Source organism: Botryllus schlosseri, chromosome 16 (genome assembly GCF_051294905.1).
Source record: "Botryllus schlosseri isolate E-star chromosome 16, Bs_hap1, whole genome shotgun sequence".
Taxonomy (NCBI): domain Eukaryota; kingdom Metazoa; phylum Chordata; class Ascidiacea; order Stolidobranchia; family Styelidae; genus Botryllus; species Botryllus schlosseri.
Window position 1 is genome coordinate 20,504,256 of NC_137251.1, and position 15,621 is coordinate 20,519,876.

At 40.3% G+C, this 15,621-nt stretch overlaps 1 protein-coding gene and 1 long non-coding RNA gene across 2 annotated transcripts in view; both read right to left on the reverse strand.

The window, feature by feature from the left end:
- LOC145458660 (uncharacterized) overlaps window positions 1-11,239 on the reverse strand; it is a 64,660-nt gene extending 53,421 nt beyond the window's left edge. The window contains exons 1-9 of the mRNA XM_080337095.1: window positions 11,110-11,239; window positions 10,238-10,331; window positions 7,750-7,889; window positions 5,488-5,578; window positions 3,015-3,154; window positions 2,260-2,295; window positions 2,028-2,186; window positions 1,872-1,956; window positions 277-323 (exon numbers count right to left, since the gene is read on the reverse strand). Coding sequence (XP_080193221.1) covers window positions 277-323; window positions 1,872-1,956; window positions 2,028-2,186; window positions 2,260-2,295; window positions 3,015-3,154; window positions 5,488-5,578; window positions 7,750-7,889; window positions 10,238-10,331; window positions 11,110-11,167 — 850 coding nt within the window. The 5' untranslated portion in view covers window positions 11,168-11,239. The remainder of the gene's footprint in view (window positions 1-276; window positions 324-1,871; window positions 1,957-2,027; window positions 2,187-2,259; window positions 2,296-3,014; window positions 3,155-5,487; window positions 5,579-7,749; window positions 7,890-10,237; window positions 10,332-11,109) is intronic.
- LOC145459406 (uncharacterized) overlaps window positions 1-15,621 on the reverse strand; it is a 261,295-nt gene that overhangs the window by 114,078 nt on the left and 131,596 nt on the right. The window lies entirely within an intron of this gene.

Here is a 15,621-nt window from a genome sequence, read left to right on the forward strand (position 1 = left end):
ATCAGTGGGCTGCCTCAACTGAAAACAATATTGGTTCTTTCGTATTTACATATAGATTAGTAGGTAATTATCTCACCCTTTACCCCTGTGGTAGAATTCGTGATATCAATCGTAGGATCCTTTAATTTTTGATCCGTATATAGCCGAGGTTGAATTACATTACAAGCTAATTATACCAGGAGGTAGTTAGAGACCGTGGTGCACTAGACCCTTACGGGAGATAAGCGTCACTACCACTTTTTACCTTATGTATAATAATAATAATAATAATCTTACCCTTTCGATGACAATCTCGTTCGTCAATACCGTCGTCGCAGTCTTTACTGAAAAAACATAGTTCTGTGGTAAGCACGGGTTACCTACCACAGGTAAGTATGGCCATGTAAACAAACAACTTGAGTCATCAAAGCCAACTGATGGAACACTGGGGTGTCGTCACGTTTGTTCCAGAATCTAGATTATATGAATGGTAGCACCTGTTGTGATATGAGCCCGCTCAAGAGAGTTAATAAAGATTTGTGCGGTTGGCGGTTATGAGTTTGATGCTCATGAGTCTTACATCAACCGCACAGGTGGCTAGTCTGTGACAGTCAAACTGGCTGGCCAACGATGTAATTAAACTATTTTAAAATATCGATGATACTGAATTACGTTTGGCAGAATATTCCTCATATCAGGTAGGCTATATTGAATATTTCCTGAGGACTTTATGCGAGACCTGCTCAGAAAAAGTCTCATCAAACTCGTATCAAAAACGGTAACGTGATAAATATTATTATGATGCAGCTTCTATACCGGAGACGATAGGCATTTTGGCATAATAGAATTTCCTGGCATAAACAAGAGAGCGTTGGCGGAAACGAAGTGATAAACCCATTTTTCCATCTTAAGTTGCGCATTGATGCTGACATAACTTATAATGGTCATGGACATTGCTGATTTTACGAAAGATGACACAGTTTCAATTAAATTATCATTTTTATTGACCTTTATGAGGGAAAATATCATTCTTAAATGCCGTCTGTCATTGATTTTGATGACGAGCTCTTCCGAATCATGTACAATTTTATAGGAAATAATTGTTTCATCATTCGGGCGATTATTATTTGACAAAAAATGTAAGATTTTTCACTAAAATGAAAATATTGACAATTTTGACACTAAAAAAGTAAGAGAGAAACTTGGACTACGCGATATCGGGACTGAGAACATTGACTCGAGTATACTCGTATCTGAATCGACAATCAACTCTAATGATTTGGGTCGGCAGTGCAACATCATTTTTTTGAGCCTTGTCTTGTCTAGTCGTCTTGAGCGTGAATTCACCAACGAAAATTATAGTTTGGATACTACGTTCCAATGTTGGAGCCTTGAAACCTCCATAGGTGATATCGCAGCATAATAAACGTGTGGTGCAAAGCTACGCAAGTTAGTTGGGTATGATATATCTGTGAAGTCGCGATCATCCCACGACATTTTCATGGTGCAACGAAATATGTATGATTGAATCAATTCCAGGTTATCTTAAATGTGATGTAGTATTATTTGTTGTCAAATAGAAAGTAGCCCTAGGCATTTGAACTCCCCGCATCATTCACAACGTTTTGTCGGTATAGTGATTCATACTCGAATACCCGACTCGACGCCTAATACTCGATTCAGAATCGAATCACTTAGGTCAGTGATTCCCAATCGCAGCTTCAAGCTACTCTTCTTGCGGCTCTGATTGACCTCTGAATAGGCTACAAAATATAATAAACATGTTTGGAGTGAGAACATGAATATTGGGGATGATGTCAACAGCTACATTAGCGACTCGCGTTGAAAGAATTAACCATTGTCGCTATCGGCTCTGTGCTCTATAATCCCACCTGCGGTCACAAATCATCCGTCTTTGGAGTGTAATTAGTTGACCGTCTTGGTTATTACACGATGGCTGTAAAGTATCATTTGCACCTGAAAGCATTCGTGTATAAATTTGGCAGTACGAATGCCCATTGGCTGCATTTGTAATGAGTATGCAATACCGTAAACGAGATTTTTACATATCTGTGGACGAATTTTCGGCTCACAGATGCACTCGTCAGAGAAATCGGGGCAATCGAACACTTTATCGCACATCTTCGAAATGGGTATCACGTAGCCCCGATTTGACAAACATCGGAAACACGATTTGTCCATGAAATCTGAAAACAATCCATTAATCGTGCGACGCCTATTGTCACAATGGAGTGTTCTAATCGTAATACATTTACTTACATTTCTCATCATCGCCACACAAGCATTCATCAGTATCTGTAAAAATATGAATTACGTTCGTTATCTTGAAATATTGTGACGTGACTGTAGCCATCGCAAGGAAGATTTGTTGGTAGCGGACAGGTCACAGCGTTATTGTTCGTTCTATTTAGTCCCGACTACCCAACATCACAATTCGATGCAGTCAGAGGTGGGCCTATTTACGCCATGCGTCTACTCTGTCAGGGTAATGGAGGGGTGGATAAACTGCCCCGAAGGGTCGCATTCAGCCCACATGCCTTCTTATTATGGCCGTTTAATCACTTTAACCTTAATCTCGGATTCGTAAACATCGGTACTAAAGGTAAACTAAGGCAAGTTTTTGCAACTTTATTTACAGCTTCCGACAGCTTCGTAGATACTTGGAATCTATGTGCTATGATGTTTTAAGCTATTTGGAGGGATTTTATAGTGCAACTTTTTGCAACTTTTCTCAATTTTTCATACTCAATTTTTACTGCATCTTTTATCAAATATTGCGTAAAAATGTACAGGAATGATATGGGTGATATCAGTTGTAACGTGGTTATAAAGGTATAGCCAGAGAATTGTGCATATCTTGACTCTTTTCATGTGCTTTTATTTAAAATCAATTCATGGGTTCCGCATGGGCCAAGTTTGTATAGGAACTAGGCATAAGTGCTATATACACGCCTGAATGTTGCTTAATTAAGCTACGTCGTCTACTTGACCGCATTTACATCGTTTGCACTCACCATCAAAACAAAGCGAGATGCCGTCACATATATACGACTTCGGTAGTTCACACCGATGAGGTGTGGCCTCTACACCGGAGCAAAATCTTCCCTCGACCAGGTCGTCGTTTGGATCTTCCTTAATTTCATCACTTTTGTCACTGAAAGGACGAAATACCGGTTGTCCCGCGTGTAATCACGATTACTATTTTCACGCACGAATATATACTGATTTGGTCCCAAGAAGATTGGAACTTTCGAAAAGTAACTACCATCCAAGGCGAAATTATACGTATTCTAATTCAGCATATAGTGGTCATATTGCTAGTATTGTCAGGAATACCATATTACAGGTTGACTTCTATTAGCATATAAACCAGATGGGGTTTTTCAAGGTACGCGCTGACCCGTTACTGTCCACTTACCGCGTATACGACTATACGGCAGTGGTCGGCAGCCGTTCGTATATAGCGGGGTCGGCCAACACACTACCAGTGTTGGGATCAAGTCACTACCTTCGAGTCACGAGTCATCTCGAGTCATTGCAGATTTTGACTCGAGTCAAGTCAAGTCAATCGATTTTCAAAGGTGACTCGAGTCAAGTCAAGTCACTCATTTTTTGGAGGTGACTCGAGTCAAGTCGAGTCAAGTCAAGTCAAGTCACGAGTCAAGTCACAATTCAAGTCAAATTGAATTTTTGAAGTTTGAGTCATGATTCAAAGTCATTACATTTTGCTAGCTGTGTGAAAGACAGATTAATTGATCATTTATCTTGAATCAAATAACGCATATCTAGGTAAATATACATGCAAAAAGACGTATCCTTCACGTACACGTAGAGCTGCTAATAAAATACGTGAGTAACGGTACAGCTCCATGCTACAGTCAGTTATTATCAGCCAAAATATAGGACCTAATACAAAGCTTCGAGAAGTTGAAACAAAACGATATGGTACAATAGACTACACCCATCTACACATCCGTGAGAATATAAACGCACAAACTATATTTGATCGATTTAAATCATACAAGAGGGTTGGTAAATGCGAGCACTACGCAGGCCCAATCATTGAGCCGTCTAAAAAACAGAGACACATTGCTATGTAGCTTAATCTTCTACTACTACTACTACTACTACGACTGTACGACAGCGTATGCTGTGATCGTTTAGTTTGCGGCCAATTTATTTGTGATCTAACAATGGAGGATCAGTGTAACGTACAATCAGTAAATGACTGGTTGCTCTCACAAGGGTCACCGGTGTATCTCGAACAATCTGAACATAGACAAGATACAGTGATTTATTCGACACCGTTTACTTGATGACTTGAAATTGACTCGGAAATTTTGCTCCGAGTCACGAGTCAATGCACATTTTTGAAGCTCCGAGTCAAGTCAAGTCAAGTCATTTCTCCAAAGTGACTCGAGTCAAGTCAAGTCATACGAAAAAGTTGACTCGAGTCTGACTCGAGTCAAGTCATGACTCGAGTCATCCCAACACTGCACACTACCACGGGATTTTAGCGGCCCGCAGACAGATTCCGGTCTTACATTAGAACGTGGCCCGAGGTCACAGTCAACGAACAATAATAACTCGACAAATGATAGTGACTGATCGTGTCATACTTTTGAAAGCAAACATTTTCGCCATTGGCCAACCTGCAGGCGTTGCATGCACACGTTAAACAATAATTATGCGACCCTCAACACAAAACAAATTAGCGTGTGTTGGCGACCGTCAATATGCAATTTGAATTAACGAATTGGTTCCCAAATCGTTAACAGATTATAAACTTACATATTTTATTTACGCTTGGCGCGATTCAGGTTGACTTGTAGTAATCTAAATTCCAACGTACAAATGTGAACCGCAGAGGAAAATGATCCACATCATAACAAATACCAAGTCGGAATCGTATGCGACTTACGATTGAGCGTTTTTCTCGAACGTTTGGCTGATTCCAAGATATAAATCGTAGGCTATATGCCTAAAATCATGATGGGAGGTCGAAAAATAACAACATGGAACAAAGTGATTGATGGAAAGCGGAAGAAGATGCTTCATCATTAAGCCTCTGGGGTGTTCTGCTGCTACAATTTCGTACTTTTATACGCAAGGTAAATCTCAAGAAATCAGTGATGGTACAGAACACCACAAAGGCTCTTGGCGGTCCGAAGTTCCCAGTAGCCAATTAAACATGAGTATATGACGTCCAGATGGGCTATAATGATTGATGACTCTCCGCCGGACAACAGCCGTGTGCTATATATGGAATCGGAGCACGGCCGTGAATAGCAAGGTTGAACACCCCTGGATTAGGCTTACTATGCGGAATCAGTGAATTATATGGTCAGGGGTGTACGAGTTTCGAGTAAATGTTAAAAGGGTGTAGCACGACGAAAAAGTTTGAAAAACACTACTATAACGTATCATTGGGGTGATCATGTAGCAGTACCGCGCATTGCGCACGTAGCGATTTGTGAAAGGGCTCACAGACAGTCCGGGTTGTTATTGCAAAATGAAGTTTTCTTCAAACACCTCGCTCCGTCGTTGCAAGAGAACTCGTTGTACGGACATGAAGAATCTGAATACGGTAGACTCGAAGATAAATATCGAACATGCAACGATAATGAACGCATTTCAACTTGTTCTGCTAATGGTAATTAATTACATTTACAACAGAATAACCGGCATTCAGGGACTTCAGTATACACCTGCGAAGTTTTCGCGTAATTTGGAAGTACCATTACACTGTCTCTGTCAGCCTACGTGAGTCTCGGTTATATGGGCGCATGACCTCGACTTAGGGATACTCGAGAATATAGATAAAATGTTTTTCAAATATCTGATAAAAATGTTCATTTTGGTCTATATGTCTTGTAGTTATTACACTTCGGAACTTCTCCAGAACTTATGACTATCGCGGAGATGATCAAAAAGGAGTACGTCTACAATTTCGCGAGGAAACTTTATTTGCAAGAAATTCAGCAAACATACTTCATACAATAAACCAGTGGAGTTAGGTTTATTCCCGCGGAAGCTTCCAAGTTTCAACAATGACTGTAATTATAAGTATGTTTCAATTTAAATGCCATCATTGCGCCGTACCATACATAGTCCACACACTGATGCTAGATTTTGACTGACACCAATCAGAAGATGTCGCCGAATGAAGCGTAATTGGTGATTGCGTGTAGCTATGCGAGTGGTTTTTGATTTGGCTTACGGTCACGTACGCTACAGCTCAGCGCAAATGGGGTACAAGAAAGGACTAGGCACCAAGATCGCTAAAATATCCATGTGCCAACTGCCAAGTGCCACCATTGCACATGATTTTGTTTCGCAAAACGTTCAACAGCATTTATCTTCATCTATTGATTATTATTGCTCTGTGTATAGTCAGAATTCCATATTCTTGAAGTTTCTCACCAGCCATAACACCTTCCATGCCATCAAATAATGCGTTGGGATTACAAACATTCTTGTTCCTCTTTTTAATAATTTTTGATGTGACGATACGGGCGGGCAAAATTTTTCGTTTTCATCAAGGGGACGTGTCGGTATATTTTCAGAACCATTGTAATAAACGGAAAGGACCCACACTTTATTTACTGCCATACATAGTAATTCCGAAGTAATTCAAATCAAAAGAACTAATAATTCGCACACCAGCACGATGTGGAATGCGGCGAAGGAAACGTTTAAAATGAAATATACATGATAATAACTGTATTAGTTCGACCTGACCAGTCGAGCACACTTAAAGTTTTTGTTTATATATCCGTGTAAGCGGTTTCTTATAACAGTATATAAGTGGGCCGTGCTGCAAGTCGGCAGCTACGGAATAAAAATCAAGTAAACTGGACCTGGTGTAAATGACCATAATGGTCGACAAACACAATGAATTCCATAAACAACAACACATTTAGCTTAAGTAAAAACTCATTTACCAGGGTTATAGCCAAGTCACAAGATAGTAGTTTTCATAGTCATAGTCATAATCATAGATCATAGTTTTGACTCGAGTCAGGTCAAGTCATTTTAAATCCCTTCGAGTCAAGTCCGATTAAATGTAATGGGGTGAAGAGTAAAGTCCAAGTTATGGTACTGAGACTCGAGACTGAGTCCAAGTCATAATGTCATAATGTTAACTGTTCGTTACCGAGTTACAGTCAGGTTCTACTTATTTTGGGGGAACTCTTGGGTGATATTGAAGTCCTCGCATTCATAATACACAGAGTACTCACTCATAACTTGTTTTGTAAATATATTAAGAGTTTGTCAGCCTATTTTAAAGTATCGGTCCTGATACACAGACTTACATCCAGTCATATGGCTTGGTCGAGTCATGCGCAATGATTCTAGTACAAGTCGGGTCAATACACAAAGTGTGTCAAGTCTAGTCGAGTCAATATCTATTTTTGCGAAAATGACTCGAGACAAGTCGAGGCAACGAAAAATTGCGACTCGAGTCATTACAATCCTGTCATTCATACATTGAAGCCGAGTTGGAAGCAGGGTCAGAGTGCATGCTTTTCTGGTTTTGATAAACTTTGGAAAATATTAGATCGGTTGTCCTAACCAAACGTAATACAAAGGACCTATAATTTGGACCATTTTGGGCAGTGCAATTTCTGTCGGGTTCTAGTGCGATTGATATTATATACGAACCGATTCCACCTCTGCTTTGAGATGTCCTACGTTAGCTCATGACTTGAATCGGATATGAAATCAATTATAGAATATCGGCCTTACTGTCGTGACAGAGATCTTTCTTCCGCGGCATGAGAGATTCACGTAGTATACATTTATACCCGTTTTCACTGTTCGAACGACATAGTGCGTGCTCTTCGTAGTCGCTGCTCTTGTTGTAGTATGGCTCGTCTGTTTCATTTCTACATTGAAATAGAGACTATGGAGAGAGATATGATATTCTTTTTCGCCTGCACCATCGAGATGCTTTGACGACGGAGTTGCGATACGGCCCCATGAGGTCATCTAGTCTGCGCCCCCGTTTTTATTGTCTCCTCCATACTATCCGTGATCGCTGAGCGCCTAGCAGGATAGCTGCGGATACCAATTTTCGATTCTTTGGTATGACCCGGCCGGGGATCGAACCCACGACCTTCAGAGGCCGGACGCATAACCTATCTCACTATCTCGCTTGGTATTTTATGCCCAGATTGGGAGGACGGATATTCCAGGTTATGCAACAAATGTGGATATATGAGCTTAACAAATCATTTCTATGCATTATATAGCGGATGTCACACATATTGTTAACACACCCTGAAGCTTGATGGACATGTTATGCAACCTGACAACAAAATAGTAGGCCTATGTCTTGTTCCAGTGTGATCTTGATCGTTGCGAGCTGAAGAGACTTATCGTGGTCAGGAATCATTACGCTTGTGCATGTTTCCCTTCACACGTGACGTGATGGGCCATAACATATTCGTAATTCCCACTATTATCAATATGGCTGTTTTTACGTGGCTATGTTGATAGTATATAATGCATATGCATGTATTTCAAGGGAAATCAATTTACCATATTGGGTCACGTTTCGACTTGATAGTAATATTGTGTTATTAAAACAAATACATAATAGTTTATACGCTTTAGCGGACATTCTACGTTCGCGATATTGCATCACTAAACGCATTACTCTTGAGCTATTGCTCTAGACCAGTGGTTCCCAACCTTTTTCGACCCATCGCCCCCTTTCTAAGCTCCACACTGATCATCGCCCCCAAATATTGGGAAAATAAAAACAGCACTTTGTCAGCCCCCCAAACATTGGTATTTGACCCCATAGGGTGATAAACCAAACCCCAGACCCCCCTCAGTCAGTGGGCCTTTTGTCGCTACATATCAGCTATACTCAATTTCATGTACTGTTTGGTGAGTCACCGTACTTCGCCTAAACGCGCGAAGCGCGACAAATTTATATAATTCATGTTTGAATCGGTCAATATGGTCGGGAATTGCATATATATTGCTATCAATTTTTTATCCTCTTTCTGCTCGCGTAATCAGATTTACCGGTAGAGCTGATTGTGGTGTGTGCTGGATAAGGTAGGACCCCTAAATAATAATTAAACATCTTCGGGCGGAATCGTTGTTATATTGACTTCGTTACATGATGCTATTTTGTGACCTCCTATATCTGCTATGTCAGAAGATATGGATATCGTTAAAACGTACCAAACTAAAAGACGCACATGATTTCAAATTAGTAATTCTGTACTGGCAAATAATTTTTTCCTTGCGGGATGGCATTTGTCCTGTAGGGTTAAGGTCGCCAGGACAGAAACATTCGACACCAGCCTATGGACGATTAAACATATATGTATACATAACGAAGTTTTCGGTCAGCACAAGGGTATTCCTTTTCGGCCAAGGCCTTCTCGCTGCTCATAATACATGATACATGGCCTCTAACTTCATATGTCTTGGTGCGTCGTGGCGCAGTAATGGCCGACGCCTAAGTCTACCATTTCCATAAATCATGCGTATTTTTGTTGGGTGACGGGTACCCAAAGATCAAGATATATCGTCGCAGTGGAATCATAGTAATTTATGTCCATTTTACTCATTTTGAGAAATTTTACTTTACGTAAAGTTTTCATCTTCTTTCAGCCATATATTGGCGCTGATTAACTTTGCATTATTGAAACAGACATAACCATCGCCGAGATATCGCCGAAAAAAAATTGCGCAACTGCATGTATTGAATTAGCCGTATATTATGTGTGCTGTTTCAAAAAGAGATTGTCAGTGACGAAATACTTCTACGGTTTCGGAAAACTCAAGTATGCATTGCTTAGTTGCGTCACCTACTTGGGTGATTGGTGTTTTTATACATCTACTTCTACTTAACAGCTTTTTACGCGAGACTACTTACTTACATATTACACTTTGAATTTGGAAAGTAATGAGTAGTTCTATCATAGTTAGCATCAATTTTACGAAAGAAATTCTCACATACAAATCCACCAAATAAACACAATATTACCGTATTTGAACATGTCATCGCACATTTTTAGTGTCAATAGTCATTTGGAATTAGTAACGAATATACATCATTTCAAAATTAGCATGGATCCAGCTCAAGTTTATTGAAATATGAAACAACTGTCTACATGTCCTATTCATTGGCATCTTTGTAGCTTCAAATGTATACATAATCATGGTAATGGGACACGGGGTTATCGGATATTCAATCACATGATAAACTTACGGACATTGTGTAAATCCATCGCAAAAGTTCTTCGTGGCTATACAAGTATCGTCGTTGGTTCCGCACGGTATGCCTTTGTCATCACACGTATCACCTAAGATGCATGTGTCTGAAAATAGAGTGGATGTTGGCCAGAGTAGCTTATATATAAGTGGTACTCAAATGGAGGTGAAAGTATAATTAGCGATCTGAATGACACATGCATAATTACGTGGACCAAAATTTGAAGATAGAAACGTATATTATCAAATGATTTAACTCTAATTTTCATTCGACATGACAGGTTTCCCTTTAGGATGATCTTTGATCTAGCAATACTAATATATACAGACTGAAGTGATGACGCCGATAGTGAATGAATATTGTTGATCGCATGAATACTCGTGTCTATTTTCCCTGAAAATTCTGAAATACGTTGGTACGTTTGAGCTTTCTCGGAATTTGAAGTCAGAGACTTGTCACTAATTGTGACTTTGCCGTCGAACAGTTATAATGCGCCATATGAATATGCTCGTTATTCATGTTCCTCGACTGTTGATAGAAATGTGTTGAGTAATCATAGCACGTTTTCATTTTTTAAGAATTGATTCACGGGCCACGGATCAGTCTCATGTGCCGCATATTTGCGATAGCTTCAATTTGGAGATCGTTCCACTACACATTTATGACACTGCGCTGAAGCTCCCTCACATCGCATCCAAAAACTCACAACACGATGTCGATACGATGCGACAAAATCGGCACATAATTATTCAGAAAGAAACTGGTTACATGAGGGGAGTGGGTGCGACAAATCTGTAACACACTTGGATGCATCGTGTATCTTGCACGACACCCCTAAAGGTCGAAGCCATGTATCGATTGATACTCACCTATTCCTTTTGTGATTACTATTATAGTTGAGATAAATAAAACTTCAAACAATTTCATCGCGATGAAATCACTGTAGTCTACACTGCAAATTATGTCACTACAAAATATTTATACGCAATCCAGTCATCTGTGATAGATAAAGTCATTCAATTTATACTTCCAAACACTCGATGGGGGCAGCGATAAAGAACAATCAATACAAAACTGTTTCTACAGAAATTACACTCATTCCTAAAGGGTATTTGAAGCATGACATCATTCTAGTTGTGAATAATAAAGAGAAGTTCTTCCTTCACAGCTATTGGCCTGCGTGTTTTGCACGAGAGCAGGGTTTGGCGAGATTGTAGTCCACTTCATGCAAAGTGACAGGGCTAGCTATTCAAAGACATTTATCGGTGAAACAATTAACGGAGTCCTCCATAGAGGTGATTTTGATCTAGGTATATTTTTCAACATTGCATGAATCTGTTATGTTATTGCGTTTCCGAAATCTGTCCTCGGAAAAATGTCCCTCAAGTAGGCTATTGCATGCATTATTTTATATTGGAACAGATCCATTGAAAGTCCGTTGTGATCGATATCTCGGTCCGCGTACACGCCCTTATTCATAGTAAGTTCTATTCGAACTTTTTAGAATCTTGCACCATTACTAATATCTGCGCATTCGAATTCATGTAGTTCAATACTGAATAGAGCTCTAGCAAATTGCAGTTCACCATTTAACTAAGCTGTTCTGACAACTTCACGTAAATTAGTACATGTTTTTCGCCGCAAAAGTATGCGTCGTTCGTCAGCGTCATTTGTTGGATGGAAGACACTGTTTTGAAGCGGAAATAATTTTTTCCGCGTGACTCGCGCTATTACCTCGAACAGATGGAGTACAATGGTGAATAATATCATTCGGAAACTGAAAGGATTCAGACTTAATGATGCAGCATTTTCTGTCAGTTGGATTGGATATGTAATCTGTTTAAGATTTTGAGTAGGATATTTTCGAATGTCGCTGGATAGATATAAAACCACAAGTGAGTTTTGACTACATGCAATGATAAAAAAAAATCATCAACTACAGACAATCAAACACAGACATGGTGTCAATTTGTGATACGGCAGGTAGGACTCTAAAGTTGGTATGTCGAGGGTTCAATATATAACGCTAGTATTCACAATGGCTATCTCCTAACTGTATGTCAGTCCAGTCTACAAACAGGGTTTTTGTTATGAAATAATGATTTTCTTGATTCTTGGGTGCGATTCGTCGTAGTCTCGGATATTTTTGGACGAGACCTTCGGTTTCGCACTGATTGTTCCGCAGAAACTCAAGCAGTCGGACGGAGTTGGATTTTCAAACATTTTCATCAGCTCATAACTGCATCACAGCTCATCACTTTCGAGGAAAGCATATACGAGGGTACCACATTTCCTGATTGTATACAGCAGGGACGGACAAGATGCGGACCGCGGGCCGCCTTCGGCCCGCAAAGAGTTTTTACCCTGAAAGTGAAATTCTATTCTGCAAGTATTGACAAATTTTATGCGTCACAGAATGAATCCAAGTTTGCCAACCTGAGAAAGTTGGTCATGAAACTACCGTCTCTGTTTGGTTCTACATGCAGTTTCGACCACGAACCTTAGCCAGACAAGGCTCGTTCCAATATAAATAGTGTTCCCGTGCAGTCTTTACTAAGGGTTTCTACATACGACATCCAGTCAGAGTTCAAAGAACTTTTTGACAACTTTGACCGACCACGCATTTCTAATTGACTTCAACAATTTTGTTAATAAATTTATTAAATACTGTTTTTGGTCTCTAAGCTTTAAACTTAAAGTTTACATTAAATGGGATAGCTCGTATAGCTGAAAATCCGGCGCACCAAGGACTCCATTTTCTCATATCCGCCCCGCCGACCGGGGAAGTTGCCCGACCCTGGTATATAGGATAGGGTTGTTTTAAACGTAGGTCGTGGATTAACTAGACGAGACTATTGGGCCATATCTCGAATTTGAGCACTGATGATTACTAGGGTCGGTATTCTCGTTTGTTATGCACCAGACTTCTTCATGGACCTAGTAGGTCGGTCCATATATGTGTCTGTGTGTTGTAGCCAGGACCGAATCAAAACTTCTAAGCTAACTCCCGCCGAGAATAAAAACATTGATCCACTATGGCTAGGGTGATCGATGTAACTCTTGGTGGGCTCACTACATGCATCTGGTTTCAATGTGCATACGCTTGTTATATTTTTGTGAATGAATTCTGTCAATAATATTGCATATTCTATATATCATTACACATTGTTGATCGTTCTCGTAATCGTGCATCGCTAGCTGATGTTCATGTCACAAGGATAACACTATGGATGTGCCGAAATGCGGGTCCCCACGAGCAGGTTGCACATTCGGTGGTCTCCAAACTTTCATGTTCGCAACACCAGTTCCAATTTGAAAATACCCCGTGACCCACCTCGAAATGTGGTAAGCTAATTACTTGAAAAATTGTCAGCACCTTTGCTCACAGACTTGTTCACGGGCTATATTAGAAGCTGATTGAGCTCAGCATCTTCGCGTATCCCCATGAAAGTGAAAACGATCCCCCAAGCTTGAGAACCACTATCTTTGACTAAATCATCCAAGCGGCCTAACCGACACTAGGAATATACGGTTGTCTTAAAATTGCGATTACAATTAGTCTTAATACAGTAGCCAATATGATAGTTATTCTAATATTTTTTGTAGTTTTTACGAGGTCATGGACACCCGTACTAGAATATACATACGCGACACTGAATCTCGCGCGGCGCGAAGAAAAATTTCAAGTAGCATAACTTTTCTCCAAAATAAAGTATTGTTCATGTTGACCTAACAAAAAATATTCGGCGCACTTCAAGCCGTCAAAAGTCCGGACATTTAGGCATATTCCCCCTTCTCATTCTGGACCCGTCGGACATCATGTAGACCTAATCATTGCTTTTCTAAGTCTCCAATTCCTCTGTTACTTAAATCGCTACTGTTACTGTTACTGTTATATTTGACGCCGAGATTTACGTTAATAAAAGCTAAGGAAACAAGAGTCTTCTGTTTACTGGTATATATATATATATCGGCTTTCAATTAAATAAAAGGGCAAAAGAAAACAGGAAACAAATGAACATCAAGATAATGAATTTTGGGCCCTTATTAAGCGCCTCCGTCGTGGGCGGTCGTGGGCGTCTTCGAGCGATAGCCCGCGTTGCGCTAGCTCGGTCTCTATTGTTGAGCGCCATGTGGTTCTATTCCAGCCACCTCTGCGCCATGGCTCCGTCGGAATGTGGTTGATGATGGCGGCGGCTGGTTGATCGTCTTGATGCCGCACTAGATGACCGATTAAGCGTAAGCGTCGTTCAGCAGCCAGTACGACATAGCAACTCACGCATATTGGTATCAGTACTATAATTGCTCGCTCATGAAGCGTAAAATACCGGAAGTCAAGAATGTTGCATTTCGAAGTCAGAAACGGAGCATTTTGAGCTAGCTAGCATTCGAAAATCGGCCTACGGAGCTTCGAAAAAGCGTCATTGTGCGCTTCATGGACGCGCATTGTGTATTTCGTCGAACTAATTACATTGTATAACGTGCATATGGTTGATTTTCCGCGATCGGTTTTGAAAACAGGTGTTTTTAATGTGTAGTGACCTACATATTCCGCGGGGACAAATGACTATGGTATCCTGTCCACTGAATCACTATAGTGGTTGTATCGCGAATTGTTTCCCGTGGAACAGGTTGGTCTAAAAGCAATCGTGAGCGTACACAATACGAACCAAATACAACCGCTCAGCGCAAAACTGACTCACTGTGTTAAGTATATCACGAATCACAGATGACACGAAAATATGCATCAACCATTGTGTATTGTGAAACAGGTAGACACACATACATATCATTCTTGTAACTCTAGAATTCAAGTTAACTGGTCAATCTTTATTCTTCCATCGTGATTTTTTACGCGCTTTAGTGCATACTTTTTCCCTTTTTTTAAACCGGGTGAGGTCCATTGATCGAGTTTAACGGTTCCGGTGTCATCGCTTAACGTAAAACTATGTAGTTTGAGGTCTTCGCCATTGACGGGGATGGATTTTTCCTCGTGGTCGGTACATATTGCATTGATTGAAATATATTTTTCGCTGCCTATAGTGTTACAGCTTACAACGGGGTATTCGTCTGGGGTGTGTTTTGATCTGCCATGAATAGTAACAGACGAACTGCGACCGAGTAGCAAAGTAGGTTCTCCTGTGAACTTATCGAGTCGAGCCCAGGCTGTTTTGATGAGTAGTCGCTTGCGTTTCCTAAAAGCTTTTTCGATGGCTTTGAACAGTTCTTGGTTGAAACAAGTGAAGGGTATAGTATTGTTCTCGTTGTCTATAAATACACCTTTCAGGTAACTACTAACGAGCCCCTTTTTCGGGTAGGAAACAAACTTTACTGCAAGTCGCAGGTCTGATGATTTTCCAATGGTCAATCCTTGTATACTC